This window comes from Lactuca virosa, chromosome 3 (assembly GCF_052849685.1).
Source record: "Lactuca virosa cultivar CGN04683 chromosome 3, Lactuca_virosa_CGN04683_v6, whole genome shotgun sequence".
NCBI lineage: Eukaryota > Viridiplantae > Streptophyta > Magnoliopsida > Asterales > Asteraceae > Lactuca > Lactuca virosa.
This window is the reverse complement of record NC_136428.1, coordinates 434,732,814-434,754,974: the sequence shown is the minus strand read 5'-3', so window position 1 is coordinate 434,754,974 and position 22,161 is coordinate 434,732,814. Positions and strand designations below refer to the sequence as shown.

The 22,161-nt window shown below is 39.8% G+C and overlaps 1 protein-coding gene across 1 annotated transcript in view; it reads right to left on the bottom strand.

Annotated features, from left to right (window-relative positions):
- Nucleotides 1–15,030: 15,030 nt before the first annotated feature.
- The window catches only part of LOC145165086 (protein CURVATURE THYLAKOID 1A, chloroplastic-like), an 82,065-nt gene continuing 74,934 nt past the window's right edge, over nucleotides 15,031–22,161 (bottom strand). The window contains exon 5 of the mRNA XM_079083715.1: nucleotides 15,031–15,105. Coding sequence (XP_078939841.1) covers nucleotides 15,031–15,105 — 75 coding nt within the window. The remainder of the gene's footprint in view (nucleotides 15,106–22,161) is intronic.

The following is a 22,161-nucleotide window of genomic DNA, read 5'->3' as shown; positions in this document are numbered from 1 at the left end:
ACAGTACTAACTCTTGGACCAGACTTGTTTTGTAGAAATTGGTGGACATTGGACCAAACCTATTGAGGCTAAATTTTTTGGTCCGGTCCTGGCTACAAGTCTAAGTGTTCATCCTTACTCCCAACAACTTGTTGGGAAGCTAAATTTTTTGGTCCACACCATGCCAGATTTGGCTTTTTCAGTTCAACATTTAAGCCAATTTAACAAAACACCTTCTCAATCTCATTACACAATTGCTCTACATGTTTTGAAGTATATTAAAGGCACCTTATCATAGGCTTTATACTTCAAACATGGATCCTCTTTCAAATTAGAAGTGTATTGTGATTCTGGGGGGGCTTCATGCCCAATCACCAAAAAATCAATTAGTGTGTATTTTATAACTTTCGGTGACACTCTTATTTGATGGAAATCAAATAAGCAGGTCACAATTTATTTATCCTCATCGAAGCTGAGTGTAGATCCATGTGATGAGTGTGTGCAAATCTTGCATGGCTAAGCATATTGTTTCATGAATTGGGTATCTCCGATATCATTCCTATTCCTTTACATTGTGATAACATGGAAACAATCTACATAACATCTAATCCAATGTTTCATGAACGTATAAAGCACATTGAACTAGATTGTCATTTTGTAAGAGAGAAATTCATAAGTGGTCTCATTCGATTAGCTCATGTTTCTAGTTTTGATCAAAAAGATGATATATTGACTAAACAACTCGATATAGTTCAACATTCTATGGCAAGATCCAAGCTTGGTGTTGGTAATTGCTCTAAATCTTGAGGTGGGGGGTGGAAGGGGTGCTAGTCAAGCTAAATGAAGGTGTTTATGTCGTCGATTTCCTACGCATATATCTCTATAGCTTCTTCATGTTGAATAGCAGAGAATTCATTTGAATCGTTACATTTCCTCTCTCTTTATTTCTTTCATTATAACAGTATCTCATCATAGAAGACCAAAACATATTTTCTCGGGAATGGTTGAAGATATCATTCATAAGGCTTTGGAACAATGTCATTAACACTGTAGAATTTCAAACTAAATTTTCATTTAAAAATCACATTAGTCTCATTAACATAAGTCACAAAATCTCCAAAATCTCAATTTATCAAAACACATGTCCATAATAATAAAATCCAGGATCCTCAAAACATAACGCAGTCTCGTGTGTACAATCAAGCTGGCGCCTTCCCGTGATCCTGAGAAGTACCTGAAACATGTAACACATAACACAATAAGCACGAAGCTTAGTGAGTTCCTGAAAATACCATACACATCCCATTATCCTCTCATGGCTATATCTCGAATAAGACCCTCTGGTCAATGTGTCTCAGTGGAACCCTCCGGTCCCACACTCAGTAAAACTCAGAATAATACACAACATAAATCGCAAAGACATAATGCAGGATATCATAATACTCGATAAAGCATACAAGATCCTATGCTAACACAAAATTACCACTCTAGGTAAGTATAGTGAGAAGACTCACCTCGTAAGTAAGTAAATAAGCCTCAAACACGAATCACCGGTCTAGCCTCCGCCTAACGCATACGGTAATTAGCTCTAATTAATAAACGACCCTATAAGAATCTAGGCTAAACCCTCCACTAACCCACAGAAGGATAAAATACTATTTTTCCATTCCATGGCCTATAGAGTCCATAAGTTGACTAAACCCTAAAAGTCAACAAAAGTCAACTACAGCGCGTACGTTGGGCGTACTACCTCGCCATGCACGCATCGGGGATTCTCAACCCTAAGCTGCACATACTGGGATTACGCTCGGCGTACGTCCCAGACTTGTTCTTTCCACTCTCTTGGTCTTAATCCGTTAAGACCATAGCTCTATTCTCAGATCTGGACTCCATAGGGGCTCATACTCCATAAAGTTCGTGACTTTAAGCCTTTGCATGGCTGATAAAGTCCCAAACACCAAAACTTTCACTCTCTACTCCCAAAAATGCTCATATCTCATGCATGGGGTGGTTTTAACGTCCAAGACTCCATTTTTATGAACCCACTCCATTAAGGACACTCAAAGGGAAAGATATTAGACTCTAGAGTTCAACAACTCATAAAGCTTCAAGCTATGGGATCAAAAACCATAAAATGGACCATATTATGCACAAATCGAAAAGGATGAGAAAGCTTTGAGCTTTATACCTCCAACTGGTGCTCCAATCACAAAAAAGCTCAGATCTAAAGCCTAGACTCCAACTTTATCCTCTTCAATGCTCCTTCTTCACTCCAAGGATACCACAAGAACACTTAGAAGCTCAGAAATGGACACTCAAGCTCAAGGAACGAAAATTAGGGTTTTGAGAGGGTTGAGGACGGGAAATGGTGGCCAAAAATGAGGCCATCGTGTTCCTTAAATACGGACACATCCCTCAATTAGGGTTTTCACCCTGTGCCTAGTACACCCAGCGTACTAGGTGGCTCCGCGTCCAAATCATGCACATGATTACGCTGAGCGTACACACGCGTATGGCCTGCATGCTCATTTACCACTTTTTCTCAAATGAAGGGCCAAACTTGACAATTACAATAAAACAAGGGTTAATGAGGCATAATTGGTCTTGGGATGTTATAATTCTCCCCCACTAGAATCAGACTTCGCCCTCAAAGTCATCATCTGGAAATAACTCTAGGTACTGCTCGCGCATCTCGGACTCCGACTCCCAAGTCCACTCGGACCCCTTCCGATGTTGCCACTGGACCTGAACCAAGGGCACCTCTTTATTCCTCAATACCTTCACCTTCCAATCTAAGATCGCTATCGGCGTCTCGATGTAATTCAGGCTCGCATCAAACTGAATGTCCTCTAACGGTACCACTACCGTCTCATCGGCTACACAATTCCTCAACTGAGACACATGGAAGGTGTTATGAATCTGGCTCAACTCTGAAGGCATCTCCAGTTGGTAAGCTACCCTTCCCACTCGGGCGATCACTCTAAAAGGGCTGATATATCTAGGACCAAACTTTCCCCGCTTCCTGAATTGGATCACCCCTTTCCATGGGGATACCTTCAGGAGGAAAAAATCTCCAACCTGGAACGCTTGCTCGGATCGTCGCCGGTCTACGTATTCTGGCGACTCTGGGCTGTCAATAACCTCTGTCTGACCTGTTGGATCTGCTTAGTCGTCTTGAGCACTATCTCAGTGCCACCCATCACTCTCTGCCATACCTCACCCCAACATATGGGAGTCAGACACCTCCTCCCATATAAGAGCTCAAAGAGAGGCATACCAATACTGGAATGATGGCTGTTGTTTTAAGAAAACTCAGCCAACGGCGAATAAGTATCCCAACTTCCTCCCAAGTCCATAACTCTGCCCGTCTGTCTGCGGGTGGTATGCGGTACTGAAGGGCAATATGGTACCCAACTCCTCATGAAACTTCTTCCAGAACATGGAAGTAAAAGGCACATCTCGATCTGACACTATCGATGCCGGCACTCCATGTCGTGCCACCACCTCTTGTACGTAGATCTCAGCCAATTTCTCTGCAGAAGAGCTCTCACTGATAGTGAGGAAGTGAGCACTATTCGTCAACCGGTCTACAATCACCCATATTTAGTCGTCCCCAAGTGCAGTCCTCGGTAATTTGATGATAAAATCCATAGAAATCTATTCCAACCTCCACCGAGGAATCTCTAGAGGCTGTAACGGACCATGCGGACGCTAGTGCTCTGCCTTAACCCGACGACAGGTCAAACACCTCTCAACTACCCATGCCACATCCCTCTTCATACAGGGCCACCAGCAATCCTTCGCTCCCAAGCGAAGCTGGTTCAGTGAAAACCAAACTCTCAAGTGATCTGGGCATGAACATGTGTAAAAACATCCCTCTATGTCAGAGATCCATCTCATGGCAGCAATCGGATCCTGTGTCCCATCAAACTCTGGTGGCTTCGTGTTGCTGAACTCCCAGAGCAACAACAAGTCACATCCCTGTGGCCTGGCAGTGGCGATAGCTGCGGTGGCTGCAACAGCAGCATCAGCCTCAGTAACAGCAACATACCGCTCGTCAAATGTCTCAATCAGGGTGGTGAAAATAGATCCAAACATCTCTGGTATCACATCTCAAATGGATGCGGCCACCTCCTCATGAATCATCATGTGGATATCCTCGTCACTGGTCCCACTACTCCCGGGGTTGTGGCGTGTACCCACCATAATGTCTCTGAAACACAACACAAAAATCATCAGAGACTAGCTTGAGTATACTCACACTCGATTACCCATCCCTACTTGCTCCTTAGCATCCTAAGGATAGTTACTTGGGTTGCATACAGATCCGGTGCTTTCAGTAGTACGGGCCCAATACTACCTTCCACATCAACCTGTAGTCACCCCAAGTCCTCCTCCTAGGATTCCAATTCACAAGTACTATATCTCTCACGTATACCAGACTACTCTCTCCGTAAACTCCTCATATACTCATCTAGATATCCCTCCTAGATTATCCCTCGACTCAGAACTCTTTCTAAATGATTCTTGCTAGATACTCCTACTCAGCACCTACTCAAGGCAATCAACAGATAACAACAACTCCTAGGCTAAGGCATCACAAATCAGGAAGCTCTAGTCCTAAAATATGAAATACCTAGCCTATCCTCTAGCATGCATTCCTAACATCTCACAAATAACTCATAATACAAATAAGTAAGGGTATTTTCGAAAATCACCGTTCGGGCTCTAGCTGATTGTACACACTGCTCCAACTCGTTTTTCTCTTAAAAACTTTTACTCATTTTTAGAAAAATCATTTCTTTTGAAAAATTTTCTCAAATCCTCAGTTTGCGTCCAGACACACCCGAAGGTACATCCGAATCCCTCAAACCAAGGCTCTGATACCAACTTGTAACACTGTAGATTTTCAAACAAAATTTTTATATAAAAATGACATTAATCTCATTAAGATAAGTCACAAAATCTCCAAAATCTCAATTCATCAAAACACATGTCCATAATAATAAAATCCAGGATCCTCAAAACATAACACAGTCTCGTGTGTACAATCAAGCCGGCGCCTTCCCGTGATCCTGAGAAGTACCTAAAACACATAACACATAACACGGTAAGCACGAAGCTTAGTGAGTTCCCCAAAATACCACACACATCCCATTAGCCTCTCATGGCTTTATCTCGAATAAGACCCTCCGGTCATAGTGTCTCAGAGGAACCCTCCGGTCCCACACTCGGATGAACCTTCCGGTCCCACACTAAGTAAAAATACGAATAATACACAACATAAATCAAAAAGACATAATGTAGGATATCACAATACTCGATAAAGCATACAAGACCCTCCGGTCACACAAAGTTACCACTCTAGGTAAGTATAGTGAGAAGACTCACCTCGTAAGCAAGCAAATAAGCCTCGAACACGAATCACCGGTCTAGCCTCCGCCTAATACATACGATAATTATCTCTAACTAATAAATGACCCTCTAAGAAGCTAGGTTATACCCTCCACTAACCCACAGAAGGATAAAAGACTATTTTACCCTTCCATGGTCTCTAGTGTCCATAAGTTGACCAAACCCTAAAAGTCAACAAAAGTCAACTACATCGCGTACGCTGGGCGTACAACCCATTTACACTAGGCGTACTGCCTCGCCATGCATGCATCAGGAATTCTCGACCCTACGATGCGCGTATTGGGATTACGCTCGACGTACGTCCCAGACTTGTTCTTTCCATTCTCTTGGCCTTAATCCGTTAAGACCATAACTCTATTCTCAGATCTGGACTCCATAGGGGCTCATGCTCCATAAAGTTCATGACTTTAAGCCTTTGCATGGCTGATAAAGTCCCAAACACCAAAACTTTCACTCTCTACTCCCAAAAATGCTCATATCTCCTGCATGGGGTGGTTTTAACGTCCAAGACTCCATTTTTATGAACCCACTCCATTAAGGACACTCAAAGGGAAAGATATTAGACTCTGGAGTTCAACCCACTCCATTTTTATGAACCCACTCCATTTGGGATAAAAAACCCTAAAATGGACTATATTATGCACAAATCAAAAAGGATGAGAAAGCTTTGAGCTTTATACCTCCAACTGGTGCTCCAATCACAGAAAAGCTCAGATCCAAAGCCTGGTCTCCAACTCTATCCTCTTCAATGCTCCTTCTTCACTCCAAGGATACCACAAGAACACTTAGAAGATCACAAATGGACACTAAAGCTCAAGGAACGAAAATTAGGGTTTTGAGAGGGTTGAGGACTGGAAATGGTGGCCAGAAATGAGGCCATCATGTTTCTTAAATACGAACACATCCCTCAATTAGGGTTTTCACCCTGGGCCTAGTACGCCTAGTGTACCCTCTGGTACGCCCAACTTACTAGGTGGCTCCGTATCCAAATCATACACATGAGTATGCTGAGCGTACACACGTACGCCCTGCGTACTCATTTACCACTTTTTCTCAAATGAAGGGCCAAACTTGACAATTACAACAGAACAAGGGTTAATAAGGCATACTTGGTCTTGGGGTGTTACAATTCTCCCCCGCTAGAATCAGACTTCGCCCTCGAAGTCGTCTTCTGGAAATAACTTTGGGTACTGCTCGTGCATCTCGGACTCCGGCTCCCAAGTCCACTCGGACCCCTTCCGATGTTGCCACTGGACCTGAACCAAGGGCACCTCTTTATTCCTCAATACCTTCACCCTCCTATAAAAGATCGTTATCGGCATCTCGATGTAATTCAGGCTCGCATCAACCTGAATGTCCTCTAACGGTACCACTGCCGTCTCATCGGTTACACACTTCCTCAACTGAGACATGTGGAAGGTGTTATGAATCTGGCTCAACTCTGCTGGTAGCTCCAATCGGTAAGCTGCCCTTCCCACTTGGGCGATCACTCTGAAAGGGTCGATATATTGAGGACCCAACTTTCCCCGCTTCCTGAATTGGATCACACCTTTCCACGGGGATACCTTCAGGAGGACAAAATCTCCAACCTAGAACTCTAGCTCGGATCGTCACCGGTCTGCGTTACTCTTCTGGAGACTACGGGCTGTCAATAACCTCTGTTTGACCTGCTAAATCTGCTCAGTTGTCTTGAGCACTATCTCAGTGCCACCTATCACTCTCTGTCCTACCTCTCCCCAACATATGGATGTTGTTGTAAGAAAACTCATCAAAGGGCAAATAAGTATCAAAACTTCCTCCGAAGTCCATAACACATGCATGCAGCATGTTCTCAAGCGTCTGAATCGTCCGCTCACTCTGCCTGTCTATCTGCGGGTGGTATGCGGTACTGAAGTGCAATTTGGTACCCAACTCCTCATGAAACTTCTTCCAGAACCAGGAAGTAAAACGCACATCCCGATCTGAAACTATCGATGTCGGCACTCCATGCCGCGCCACCACCTCTCGTACATAGATCTCGGCCAACTTCTTTGCAGAAGAGCTCTCACTGATAGCGAGAAAGTGAGCACTCTTCGTCAACCAGTCTACAATCACCCATATCGCGTCAACCCCACGCGTAGTCCTCAGTAATTTGGTGATGAAATCCATAGAAATATGTTCCCACTTCCACTGGGGAATCTCTAGAGGCTGTAACGGACCATGCGGACGCTGGTGCTCCGCCTTAACCCGACGACAGGTCAAGCAGCTCTCAACTACCCATGCCAAATCCCTCTTCATACAGGGCCACCAGTAATCTCTCTTCAGATCCAAGTACATCGTAGTGGCCCCCGGGTGGATCGAGAATCTTGATCTATGTGCCTCCTCCATCAGTATGCACCGCGCTCCACCTATATAGGGCACCCAAATCCGCCCACAGAAAGTCATAAGCCCCCGACTATCCGTCTCAAACTCGGAAACCTGTCCGATCACCCGCTCCCTCTTGCGGTTCTCCGGTCTCACGGCCTCCACCTGGGCCTCTCGGATGGTATCTAAGACTGGAGTCATCACCATCATCCTCATACACACATCTCAGATCGGAGCACTCGTTGCTTTACGACTCAAGGCATCGGCTACCATATTAGCCTTGCCCGGATGATACCAGGTCTCGCAGTCATAGTCTTTCACAAAATCCAACCACCTCCTCTGTCTCATATTCAGGTTGGGCTGATCCATGAGGTACTTTAGGCTCTTTGGATCCGATTCTTCACCCAACGTCGTCGCTTCAATGGTCTCCCATATGCCATATGCATCCATAATGGACTTTACTTTGACTGCCCATACCGGATAATTCGTTGGGGTCAAAACCAGAATCTGATATGACACTGAACCACCATCTTTTACTGCCAACACCCATTTTCCTTCCTTGTGACAGCCGCAACCTTTTCCGATCCAACTTGTTCTAAAATGACTTTTCTACCGGTCAAGAAAACCAAGCTCCTACCTTTACTGTTTTCTTTTACTTGCAAACAAACCAAACCAAAACCACTTATTCTGATTTGTCTAGCTTGCTTTCTATGCGTCTGGTTATGCTCTCTCTAATATGGAACAAATTGATTAAGGATGGAGGCTGCACTTTTTCATCTTATTACAAGAAACGATTTACACCCATTTCAACAAACCTGAGTTCTCTGATACCAAGTGTTAGATATAAAACCCAAAAGAAATAGACTTTGTTTGCTTAGTACTCAAACACGATAGAAAGAAGAAGATAAGAGAAGGACTTTTCTAACTATGGTTTGAAAGTAAAGAAATGAGAAAAAGAAACTCTGATCATGTTATTCATTTGGAAAAGAGGCCTATATATAGCCTTAGTACATCATGTGGAAACAAAGAAAGAAAACAATAAAATACTAGCTAACCTAAAGAGCCGGTAAAGGTATAACTATTCCCAACGTGCCCCTTGCAATTCTCCAACGTACACAATTTTATGAACTAGTCAAACCCCTCTACCCATTCTTATTTATTCAGTCTCTAAAATCTCTAAATTAAGGAAAATTAAATACTTATTAATTCCAGACATGCATGTGACTACCAAACAGATTAAACCAACACAGGTCACATTACCTGAGTTTCCTCGTACACAAAACACACATCTAAACGAAAAAACACGTATAATTGAAACCAGTTGCTTGAAGTTCTAATTAAGGAGTTCAACATAGATCTGACGAAGAGTCTAAACTAGAAATCTAAACACAGATTTGTCCGATTACTAGCTTCTAGACTACATGTTCAACGAAATGCTCCAGAGAAGCAGCACTAACTTGTAACTATAAAGTTACCTGAGACCTGTGTGATCGAAGAAGAAAATGAACAAGCTGAAATGTATGGTAATGTCGAGGAACGGACAGAGGGGTGTTAGGAAGCTGAGGTAACCCAACGGCGGTGGCCGCCGAGGAAGTTGTTGCCACAAAAGCGGTCGCCATTTTTAAAAAATCTTGCTATTCAGCCGACCACAACTTTATCTACTATCCAGATTCCATATTCTTCTTTCTCCTGAGAGAGAGGAATCCGAAATGGTGATTATATTAATGAAGTTTTCTTTCTTGTAAACAAAGAAGACACAACATTTTAAATAAGGCATACATAAACTTTAAAAAATTATATATTTAAAAATGTTTGTTTATGATTGGTTAAAACATGTTCATTTGGATCACTAGTAACAATATAATCCTCACCATTAAAAAAAATCAAAGGTCAACAAATATATATATATATATATATATATATATATATATATATATATATATATGGTTAAGTTCAAATGAGAACACTACTTTATGTTACTATTCTACTATGAATTTTGTATATACAACGATATGACATTATTCATCAACAAATATACGAACAATCACACATTAATATTCACATTAAAATTTTGTATGTACAACTTTATGACATTATTCATCACTGAATATATGAACAATCACATATTTAACATTCACATTAGAATTTACTAAATTACTTCATATACATATATAAATTTTATAGTAGAATAGCAATATAAAATTGAATATATTCATATTATAATTACTACAATACTATACATATTACTATATACTATACATATTAAACTCATTTGAACTTAACCATATATATATATATATATATATATATATATATATATATATATATATATATATATAGTATATATATATATATATATATATATATATATATATATATATATATATATATATGGGAAAAGTGAATATACCCTTAAAGATATATAAACTTAGGTACCCAAATTCACCATACAATGTCATTTTGTACCATATAATACATTCTAATTGTCCAATGTTCCTTTAATTTAACTTCTAACTTGATTTACTTCTATGATTTTTATAAATTACACATTTATCTTCCTCTTATACAATTTTCATTTTCAACTACAATATATATAGCCTAGTAGGTGGTCGGAAAAAAGATGTGATGTAAGAGGATGATAATAGTGAAATTTCAAAAAAATCTTGAAAGTAAATCAATTAGGGGTTGAATTTTAAGAACATTATAATGAATATATCAAACAAAACGACACATTATGGTGTGTTTGGGTACCTAAGCTTATATACCCTTAAGGGTATATTCACTTTTCCCTATATATATATATATATATATATATATATATATATATATATATATATATATATATATATATATATATATATATTGTCATTTAATATTATAACAATTTGTACTTTACTTGTCTCGTATAGAAGAATAGTACATTGTAATGTTTCGAACATTGAAATAGGATAATAAAAGTTTTCTCCCTTCTTGTGTTCTCCTTATTCTTTTGCTAGAATGTGTCTAACTTTTACCGCTTCTGTCTTACATGATACGTGGAGGTTGTCAAAACCTATCATGTATCATTATTCCAGTATGTATTTATCCATGTTTTACTTGATGACCTTTGCCCCTCTTCTCATGCAAGTTTTTTAAAGTTTATCAGCCTCTTTATTCGGGCACATCACTTAATTATCCGTTGCGGGTTAATGTTTTATATGCAGGTAGCTTATGTTGGGACCTTTCAGTGTAGACGTCGTTATAGAAACTTGTATTTTATATATTTATTTATGTTTGTCTTTTTATTTTCTTTTTCATTTTTATCGGAAAGTCATTTATGACAGTAGCGACCCATCGTTCATTACGTATTGCCAACCATCCTATACCTCCCCTGATCCAATTTATATGGAACAGGGTAATTGTTGTCTAAAATTGCATATGGGTTTCTTAAAATGGGTCTTCCAGTGATAAGTCGAAGGTCATATCTAAATATTTCAACTGTAAGGTAGTATGTTATCAAAGAAGACCAAAACAAATTTTCTAGGGATGGTTAAAGATATAATTCATAAGGCTTTGGAACAATCTTATGGGCATACATGGCTATTTACACAAATTTTATAGAATAATTAACAATCATATAGTTTACTTGGTCCTTGCAAACGTCTTCTTAATCTACTCAATACCTATTGCTAACTCTTTTTTGCTAGACTAAAATATATAAAATATAAAATTCCCAAAACATTAGTACGCCTTTTCAAATAAAATGTGGCTAAACCCTACATTCTTTTTATATTCAAGTTGCAAGAAATCTACCTTGAAAAGAAGATACCAATAGACAAACCATCCGGTATATCCAAGTCCTACCAACTCCAAAATATTTGGAAGTTGTGACAATATAATATAAACTATATTAGAAAACAAGATTTCAAGACCACAATATACAAATAACGTATATAAAGCATACCAATAGCATTGAGTTGAAAACACCAACAAGGATTGAACGAGAGAGAAAATTGCAGCCAAAAAGAGTGAAACTCCAAAATAGGTCACATTACCTGAGTTTCATCGTATACAAAACACACATGTAAACGAAACAAAAATCATAATTGAAACCAGTTACTTGAAGTTCTAATTAAGGAGCTCAAGATAGATCTGACGAAGAGTCGAAACTAGAAATCTAAACATAGATTTGGCCGATTACTAGCTTCTAGACTACATGTTCAATGAAATGCTCTAGAGAAGTAGTACTAACTTCTAACTATAAAGTTACCGGACACATGTTTGATCGAAGACGAAAACGAACGAGATGGAAGGTATGGAAACACCGAGCAACGAAAAGAGGGGATGGTAGGAAGCTGCGGCAACCCAACATCGGTGGCCGCCGAGGAAGTTGCTGCCGCAAAAGCCGTCGCCATTTTCAATAAATCTTGTTATTCAGCCGACCACAACTGTATTTTCTATCGAGACTCGTCTTTCTCCTTTTCTTTTTAGCATTTGTTGGTGAAAAAAAATTGATTCTTTATGTGACATGTGGAAAAAAGGCGGGTTTTGATTGGTTAACTTTCTATCTTCGTAATCCACGTTTGATCTGTTCCTCTGTATTGGGCTTGTACTAAATTAGAAATGTCACGTGTACGCCAACATGTATATTTGTACTACTGAATTGTGGTAGGTTGTGTAACTTGTGTTTGATTAAAAAGAACTCCAAATATTTTGATAATCAATCATTGTAAAAAAAATAATTAATATTCTACTATTATAAAAAAAATTAGACTACAAGAAGAACTCCGCACTTGGGGCGAACCGCACTAGTGAACAAGGTGTTGTTTGTTTTTTGAAACAAAAATTTAAGAAGTCTGCGGACCATCTCTGCAACCCTCTGTTGTAGAAGAGGTGGACCAAACGGCTGCAGACTGTAATAAGTAGCGTGTTTGTTTTTTTTAACATCTGCATGTTGCTGCAGATATTAAAAAATTAAAATAAACTGATTTTATAAAACCAAATAGTTTTTTAATACCGAAAAATTAATAATGTATGCCATTTCAGCAAGAATTTATGATATTTCAAAAAAAAATAATGATATTTCAACAAAAAAATAAAGATATTTTAGCAAAAAATAATGATATTTCATCAAGAAATTATCATTATTCAATATAAAAAAAAAGAATTCAATAAGAATAAATAAAAAAACAATAAAAAAGGTAAAATAAGATTTCAGCAACATACAATCAAGAATTCAACAAGAAAAAGAAGAAGAAAAGGTTGGAAGAGGCAATACAAGTGTTGCGCCAAACAGAACACGCGCAGAGGTTTTTTTACGATGAAGACTTCTAAAAAACAAACAACTGCAAGATCAAAAGTGTTGCGTGTGTACTACGCCGCGCATCAATAAGATGTATGAAGAGGTTTTCTACAAAAAACAAACAACACCTAAGTGTATTATTATTTTTTCCTTCATTTTCATTTTCTCTCTTTTCCTTCCTTTCTTGCAATAATTTTTTACCATAAACCATTCCCATTGAATGGAAAGAGTAACCGGACAGTGACGGACGCAAGACAAAATCTTAGTAGTGGCACGTCGGAAAATTTATATTATATCGGAAATTTTCCAAAAAAATAAAATTGTGCTTTAAAATTTGAGAGGTTTCACCGGCCATCCCAAGAACCCCTTATATCTACTAGTGGAGGCGGAGGCGCTTTGCCATGCTATTACTGTGCACCACTTCCTCCGATCTTAGTTTTCTTAAGTATGGGCTTAAGTTCATGGGTTTTTTGGGCTTAGTGCTAAGCTACTACGCAAAGTTCCTAGGAGAAGCTGCAAAGTTGCAGGCTACTAACATCACGGGTTTTCGACGCTTGGCCATGTTTAGTTGTTCAGTTCTACAACTATTGATCTTTTTGGTAATAACCTCAAAATCATATCACAAATACATAACTTCATTAATTCGTTCATTTTCAAGTTTGGGCACTACTTGCACTCATCATCCTTCTAAACTTAAACTACTTCTAGTAATGTCTGATCATTTACCAAATGCAACTCTCTATAGACTAGCAGTGAGCATTTAGACCGAACCTGACCAGACCAACTCTTGGATCAGATCGATTTAAGAGAAATTGGTGTACTCGTTGGACCGATACAACTTTAGGTGCACATGGTACAACTCGTTAAAGCCTACCGAAACTTAGTTTACCTATTAAGACTGTAGGGTGAGTATTTGGACTGAATCGTACCTGAACCGAAACTAGACCAGACTGACTCTTGGACAAGACTTGTTTTGTAGAAATTAGTGGACATTGGACCAAACCTATTGAGGCTAAATTTTTTGGTCCGGTCCTATCTAGAAGTCTAAATGTTCACCCTTACTACCAACAACTTGTTGGGAAGCTAAATTTTTTGGTCCACACCATGCCAGATTTGCCTTTTTCAGTTCAACATTTAAGCCAATTTAACAAAACACCTTCTCAAGCTCATTACACAACTACTCTACATGTTTTGAAGTATCTTAATGGAACCTTATCATAGGCTTTATACTTCAATAATTGATCATCTTTCAAATTAGAGGCGTATTGTTATTCTGACGGGGCTTCATGCCCAATCACCAAAAAATCAATTAGTGGGCATTTTATAACTTTTGGTGACACTTTTATTTGATGGAAATCAATCAGCAGGTCACAATTTCTTTATGATCAGCGAAGCTGAGTATAGATCCATGCAATGAGTGTGTGCAAATCTTGCATGGCTAAGCATATTGTTTCATGAATTGGGTGTCTCCAATATCATTCCTATTCCTTTACATTGTGATAACATGGCAACAATATACATAACATCTAATCCAATGTTTCATGAACTTATAAAGCACATTGAACTAGATTGTCATTTTATAAGAGAGTAAGTCATAAGTGGTCTCATTCGATTAGCTCATGTTTCTACTTTTGATCAAAAAGATGATACATTGACTAAACAACTCAATAGAGTTCAACATTCTATGGCAAGATCCAAGCTTGGTGTTGGTAATTCCTCTAAATCTTGAGGGTGCTAGTCAAGCTAAATGATGAGTTAGTTAGAAGGTGTTATGGTCGTCGATTTCCTATGCATATATCTTTTTAGCTTCTTCATGTTGAATAACAGAAAATTCATTTGAATCGTTACATTTCCTCTCTCTTTCTCTCTTTCATTACAACAATATCTCATCAAAGAAGACCAAAACATATTTTCTCAGGAACGGTTGAATATATCATTCATAAGGCTTTAGAACAATCTTATTGGCATACATGCATGACTACTTACACAAATTTTATATGAAAAATTAACAGTCATATAGTTTCCTCGGTCCCTGCAATCTTCTTCTTTACCCACTCAATATCCGTTACTAACTCTTTTCTGCTAGACTGAAATAAAAAAAATCTCATAATGTCCATTTTACAAATAAAGTTCCAAACTTGGTACACATGCAAGGGGTCTTTGGCCCAAAAAGCCATAAAAGATGGCCTCCAAAGTGCATGGGGTGTTCATGGCAACAAAATGGGCACCTTTGTGCCATAAAACCCCCCAATAGACCTGGATCTAAAGCATACACTGACTTCTAACACTAAATCCCAAATACAACCTCTCTAGGGCTTAGAAAGATGAAGGAAAAGGCCCAAAAATCAAGATCTATAGACAAAGGTTCAGCTTCATACCTCCAATAAGTTGGAAATAAGCTTCAAACTCTGGATCTTCTTGTTTCCTCTTGGTCTCACAAGTTCCTTCCCTCTTCTCAAGCTTCACAACCCACCAAAAAGCACCAAAGTGGCCTTAGAACATACAAAAACGGCCAGAGTTTCGATATGATGTCTTCTGGGAGTACAAGGGACGATGGAGGCTGAGATAAGGTGTTTAAATAGGGTGCAAACCCTCAAATTTAGGGTTTCACTCAAACGGCGCCTACTTGCCGAGTCGGTCTCCCGACTCGTTGAGTAGGTCACTTAAACTCCTGCGGATCACGACTCTACTCGACGAGTTGGGCCACCAACTCGTCGAGTCCCAGAGAAAACACATGAATTTCTTTAATTAAATACATACCAGGAATCGGGTGCTACAAATCTACCCCACTTATTTTAGACTTCGTCCTTGAAGTCTGCTGCTGAATCTGGAAAGAGCTCGGGGTAGTGCTCCCTCATCTCTTCCTCCGGCTCCCAAGTCTATTCCGACCCCTTGTGGTGCTGCCATTGCACCTTTACTAGCTCCACTCTCTTGTTCCTCAGATCCTTCGACTTCCTGTCAAGGATCGTCACTGGCCGCTCGATGTAATACAGGCTGTCATCCACCTGAATATCTTCCAAGGGTACAACTGCTGAGTCGTCCACCAGGCACTTCCGTAACTGGGAGACGTGAAACGTACTGTGAATCTGACTGAGTTCGGCTGGCAGGTCCAGCCTATACGCCACCTTGCCCACTCGGGCGACAACCTTGAAAGGTCCAATATACCGGGGGCCCAACTTGCCCCGCTTCCTGAATCGGATGACGCCTTTCCAAGGAGACACCTTCAGGAGGACCATGTCCCCGACCTGGAATTCCAAGTCCGAATGGCGCTTGTCAGCATAACTTTTTTGCCGACTCTGCGCAGTCTGAAGCCTACTCCTAACCTGTTGAATCCTTTCTGTCATCTTGAGCACCACTTCGGTGCTCCCCATGACCCTCTGTCCGACTTCACCCCAACATATCGGTGTCCTGCACTTCCTCCCGTACAACATCTCAAAGGGAGGGCGATCGATACTCGCGTGATAGCTGTTATTATAGGAAAACTCAGCCAAAGGAAGGTAAGTATCCCAATTACCTCCGAAATCTAAAACACACGCCTGCAACATATCCTCCAGATTCTGGATGGTCCGCTCACTCTGGCCATCCGTCTGCGGGTGGAAAGCAGTGCTGAAGTGCAGACAGGTAACTAACTCGTTGTGAAACTTCTTCCAGAATCTGGAAGTAAACCGCACGTCCCGTTCCGAAATCACCGAAACTGGCACCCCGTGCCGAGCCACCACCTCTCGGATGTAGATATCGGCCAACTTACCGTGCAGTCCTAGGAATTTTGGTGATGAATAATATCTTCCCATTTCCACATGGGAATGTCTAGTGGCTGCATCTTGTCGTGTGGCCTCTGGTGCTCGGCCTTGACCTTCCTGCAGGTCAAGCATCACTCTACGTACCAGGCGACGTCCCGCTTCATGCAGGACCTTCCTGTAGATGGTACAACGGACCCCATAGAGGTAGTGTCTCCAAATATTGAGGGCGAAGACTGTTGGATTAGGTGTCTAAGTTCATAACTATTTCTGGGATGTACTTGACCCGGTTGGCATGATACATTTGGGTTGCATGGCATCATGTATTTGGATAGACTAAAATGAGAGAAATAACACTTAAGGTTTATTAATATATTATAAGTTCTAATATATTAATAATATTATTTAATTAGTATTGATCAAGAATAATTTAGAATTAATTAAGTGATGAAAAGAATACTAATTAAATATATGGGTTGATTGTGTAAATCACCCATTTTTGTAAAGTGGGCTAATGCTCCACGGATTATCAAGTTGGGATAAAACCCATAGGATGCTCCATGGTGTCTTTTAACCCATGGATCATGGAAATGAAGAGCCATGTCAAGTTAGGGTTTACATGGTGTAACCCTAATTATGACACACTATATAAGCAACATGTTGTAAGACCAAAATTGGCACTATAAGAAGAGATGGCAAGTCGATTTCTAAGTGTGACATTTTTCTCTCAAAGTTTATTCCAAAAGCATTTGGTGTTGTGTGAAACATTTGAGGCATCACACGTGGGGTGCTAGGCTCTCAAGGTTTTCAAGGAATCAAATCAACTACAAGGTATGTAATTGTAGCTAATTTTTATGTTCAAAGTTCCCCATGTATGCTAGATAGGATTAAGAACCTTGGAAATCGTATTTTGCATGTATTTTAGACAAACATAGATCCAAGGTTTCTAGGGTTGCATGTACACCTTAGGAGTGTTAGAATGCTCAAAACCCAATAGGGGTATCAGAGCCTAGGCTTGTTTGTTTGATACTTGATGCAAAATTGTGAAAAAAAAACTCAGTTTTTCTGCACTCTGAAGCATGAACTCGCCGAGTCCATGGGGGGACTCGACGAGTCCATGAGTAAACTCATCCTACTCGTCGAGTAGGTGTGATATCCCCTAATTTCTCGGCCAGAAAATACTGATTTAATTTATGCTTTTTAAAACAAAGTCATAGAAATCTTTTTAAAAGATGTTGCGGAATTGGTCCCCAAAACAAACATGATAAAAGTTTATCAAAACATTTCTTTAAGAAAGTATATTGTAACATACACGTTTTGAAATCGTGTTTTAAGTAAATAATATTAAGAAATATTATGTGATATTGAGTATTGAGTTCTAACAGATAGTTTTTACTAGAAATAAGGTAAAACTATGTTTAGAATCACTCATCAATTATTGGAAGTCTTATGAGATTCCAATTAAAAGCTAAATAGTGAAATTTAGCGAAAATGTAAAATATAAAATAAGTAAAATTTTATTATTTGTAGTGGTAGATAATCTCGTTAGAAACATATAGGCGAAAACCTCGTTGAAATCCGAGTTATAACGAAGAAGTTATGACCAATCGAAGATCCGCGATAAAACCGGCACGGTGCCGAATGACGTAAAAAGTGAGTTTTTGATAAACTACTTTTTAGCCTTAGTGATCTAAATGAAAGTCGTAGTATTCGTTAAACCGAGAATTTTGATAAAAAGAACGCCAAAATCTGACTTCGTATGAGGAAGTTATGATTTTTCTAAGTTTCAGCTTAGCAATAGACAGCTAAAAACTCGAATTTTAGATCGAGTGATTTTTAGCCGACACAACCTAAACGAGAATCGAAGGTCTCGTCATTAGCAGTACAACAGTAAAAAGTCTGACGAAAACGGACATCGGATGAAAAAGTTATGAATTTTTAACGGATTTACCAGTCCCGGTCTGTTAAAAATAATAATATAAAAATAAAGTTAAAATTTTCCGACGAAGTCTAAACGAAAGTTGTAGAGCATAATTTTCTCTACGCATGCATATAAAGAACGTCAAAAACGGAGCACGTATGAGAAAGTTATGGATTTTACAAGATTGGGCACAATTTTCGAGAAAAAATCGCATGAATAGTGCCTGCCACGTCACCCTGCTCTGGGCTGGCCACGTGTCCGAAGCTGCTGCGTGGCATGTCTGAGAAGTGACGCGTGTCACACAGGTGTCCGAAGTCACGTGATCTCGCATGCGCCCCTCGTGTCCGACCCACGTGTAGTCTTCTGATTCGACCGAGGCAGCTGACCCGATCCGAAGCAAGAAGCCGCGTCATCCGACCAATCCGAAGCGCGCACCTATCCGTCTGAGCCTCGTCCTGCTGCCACCTGGTCCGAGCCTCGCAGCCACCTGCCCTCTTCCCTTCGCTTCGGATCCGGACCTTCGCACTATAAATAGTGCTTGCGAGACCTCCCGAGTAAATTTTCTTATTTTCTTTGCCTTTTTTCACCCTTTTTCCATATCTTCTTACATTTCGACTTCCCCCGAAGCCCCGGTACTAATTACAAAGCCCAAAACATGCCCCGAAATTTCCGAGAAGCCCGAAAAATTTATCTTTTCGGTTTCGAAGCCCAACCCTCGCAGGACCCGGTTTTCAAGAAAACTCCCGATTTTCAACGAAGAAAGTCATATTTAGAGCCGAAGTGCTGCCCGGATTACTATTTTAACCCCCGGTTATTTCACGGTGGGTTTAATATATAGGAACAATTGTATGTTACGTGTTATATGTGCTATGTGCTTTTTTCCATGTTATCATCTCGAGTTATTATTTCTGCTATTTTTATAGCAAGGCTGTACCTCTGACCACGAAGTGTATGATATAGGCATCACTTGGGTATTGGTATGAACCGTTGACCATGAAGTGTATGACATAGGCATCACTTTGGCTTCGGTAGTATGCTAAGATAAGGCTGAAAGCCTAAATATTCTAGCAAAATGATATTCCTGAGTATTTTCTGTGCCCTTTGTGCTGAAACTTTATTGATTTCATATCAAGTATGGAAATTGTTATGTCTCGTTGATTGATATGGAAAGCTTTTCGCATTATGCCTTTGTTGTTCCTTGTTCCTCTTTGCTTCTGGCATATTGAAGTAAATATATGGCATAACGTTATATTCTATCTATTACTGAACTCACTAAGCGTCACCGCTTACCCCTCTCAATGTTTAACTAATTTGCAGGAGATAAGCATCCAGTATAGTTATATACTGGTAGCAGATTTTTGAATAGTTTGAAACTACTGTATTGATAGAAGATTTTCGAAAAGTTTGAAACTATTGTATTTTGCACTCCCATATGTATAAAACTATAGAATCTTGGGGAGTTATGTAATATATAACACTTTGAAATAGTTGGTTTGTATCCAGTAGTTTGTAACCGATTTATCAATATAAAATATTGTTTTATGAATATGCATGTAGCATGTTTCGAAGTAACAATTGTTATATATGAAAGTGTGGGTCTTTCATATATATTTTCCATATATATCAAAACCTCGGGATGTCATGTTCCGATACAGATCAAAAGCATAAACAAGACATTATAAGCCTTTCAACAGTTATATACAACTACTGGCCTATAATCCAAAAATCTCTCATCATCCTCCGACTATGCTCGGGGTCCACTACCTGTAATCATAAAAAGCTGAGTGGGTCAGGCTTGGGAGCCTGGTGAGCATATAGGGTTCTCAACCCACAATAATAATAAACTTATTAAGTTCATCAATCAACAATAACCCTGATTACCCATTCCCGTTATCCTCACTTTACGTCCCTAAACACTTATCACAAGGGACCTAGCCTAAAGAATATCATCGGGATGGACACTACTGCTAGGGGGACTCCTCAGCCATACATGTCTTAAAGGCAACCATGAGGGGGTGGAGTATAGCAAATGAACGCCCAAGTTCATTAACACCTACAGGTTGCGGGCCTGCCAGCGTTCCACTGGACTGTCTAGAAAAGTCTGTGGTCGTCATCCAAACTCCGCTAGATGACTGGATCACAATCACATTGAGGCCTCTCATCATTTTATTTCATCAAACATCAACTATCTACCCATGTTTTACCCAACATATTTGTAGATAAAAATACATATACAGTTTGAAACTTGTATAAAACATCTATTCAACAGTCACCTCAATTAAACAATTAATATAATTACACGTAGCAAGTATTTTATAGAAAATACTTCATATCTAGGTGTAAGATGAAGGTGACTATACACTCACATGATTTGATGATAATCGGGCAGTAATTCGTTTCCTAAAACGATCGTTTCTAATAAAACCGAGAGTTTTATTGAGAAACCGGGCTCTGCGAAGGTCGGGCTTCGAAACCGAAAAGATAAATTTCTCGGGCTTCTCGAGCACTTCGGGGCATATTCCGGGTGTTATAATTGATACCGGGGCTTTGGGGGAAATGGAAATAGTGAAAATATGAGTTTAGGGGTAAAAAGTGGCAAAAATCCAAATCTAACCGGGAGGGTTCGCACGCGTCCTATTTATAGGTGAGGTCCGAAGTCGGCTTAGAAGGGGGAGTCAGCAGCGACGACACGCGGCAGCAGCAAGGCAAAGGTGCGCAGGTGGCTCGCACGTTGGTTGCGCATGTGAGGGGCTCGGTGGCAGCTTCTTAGTGGACCGGAGTCTAGGTCCGAGGCTTCGGACGTGGCACCATATGCGAAGCTCGGACATGTCACAAGAGGGTACGAGGCAGCTCCTGATTGGCCGAGCCTTCGGTCCGAAAAGAATGCGACACGCGTCGACAGGTGGCCTCAGATGACTCAGCAGATCAGACACGTGGCACGATTTGAGCGAGGGTGACGTGGTCGAAGTCCACGTATGCGAAATTTCCCGGTTTTGACAATTTTTCTCGATTTTCGCGCCAAAACTTCTAAAATCCATAACTTTCGCATACGAGCTCCGTTTTTGACGTTCTTTATATGCATGCATAGGTAAAATCACGCTCTACAACTTTCATTTAGACTTCATCGGCTAATTTTGAGTTTAATTTTTATATTATTATTTTTAACAGACCGGGACAGGAAATCTGTTAAAAATTCATAACTTCCTCATCCGATGTCCGTTTTCGTCTGTCTTTTTACCGTTGTGCTACTATTGACGAGACCTTCGATTCTCGTTTAGGTCGTGTCGGCTAAAAATAACTCGATCTAAAATTCAAGTTTTTAGCTGTCTACTACTAAGCTGAAACTTCGAAAAATCATAACTTCCTCATACGAAGTCAGATTTGGGCGTTCTTTTTATACCTACTCTTGGTTTAACGAACACTACGAGTTTCATTTAGATCACTAAGGCTAAAAAGTAGTTTATCAAAAAGTCACTTTTTACGAC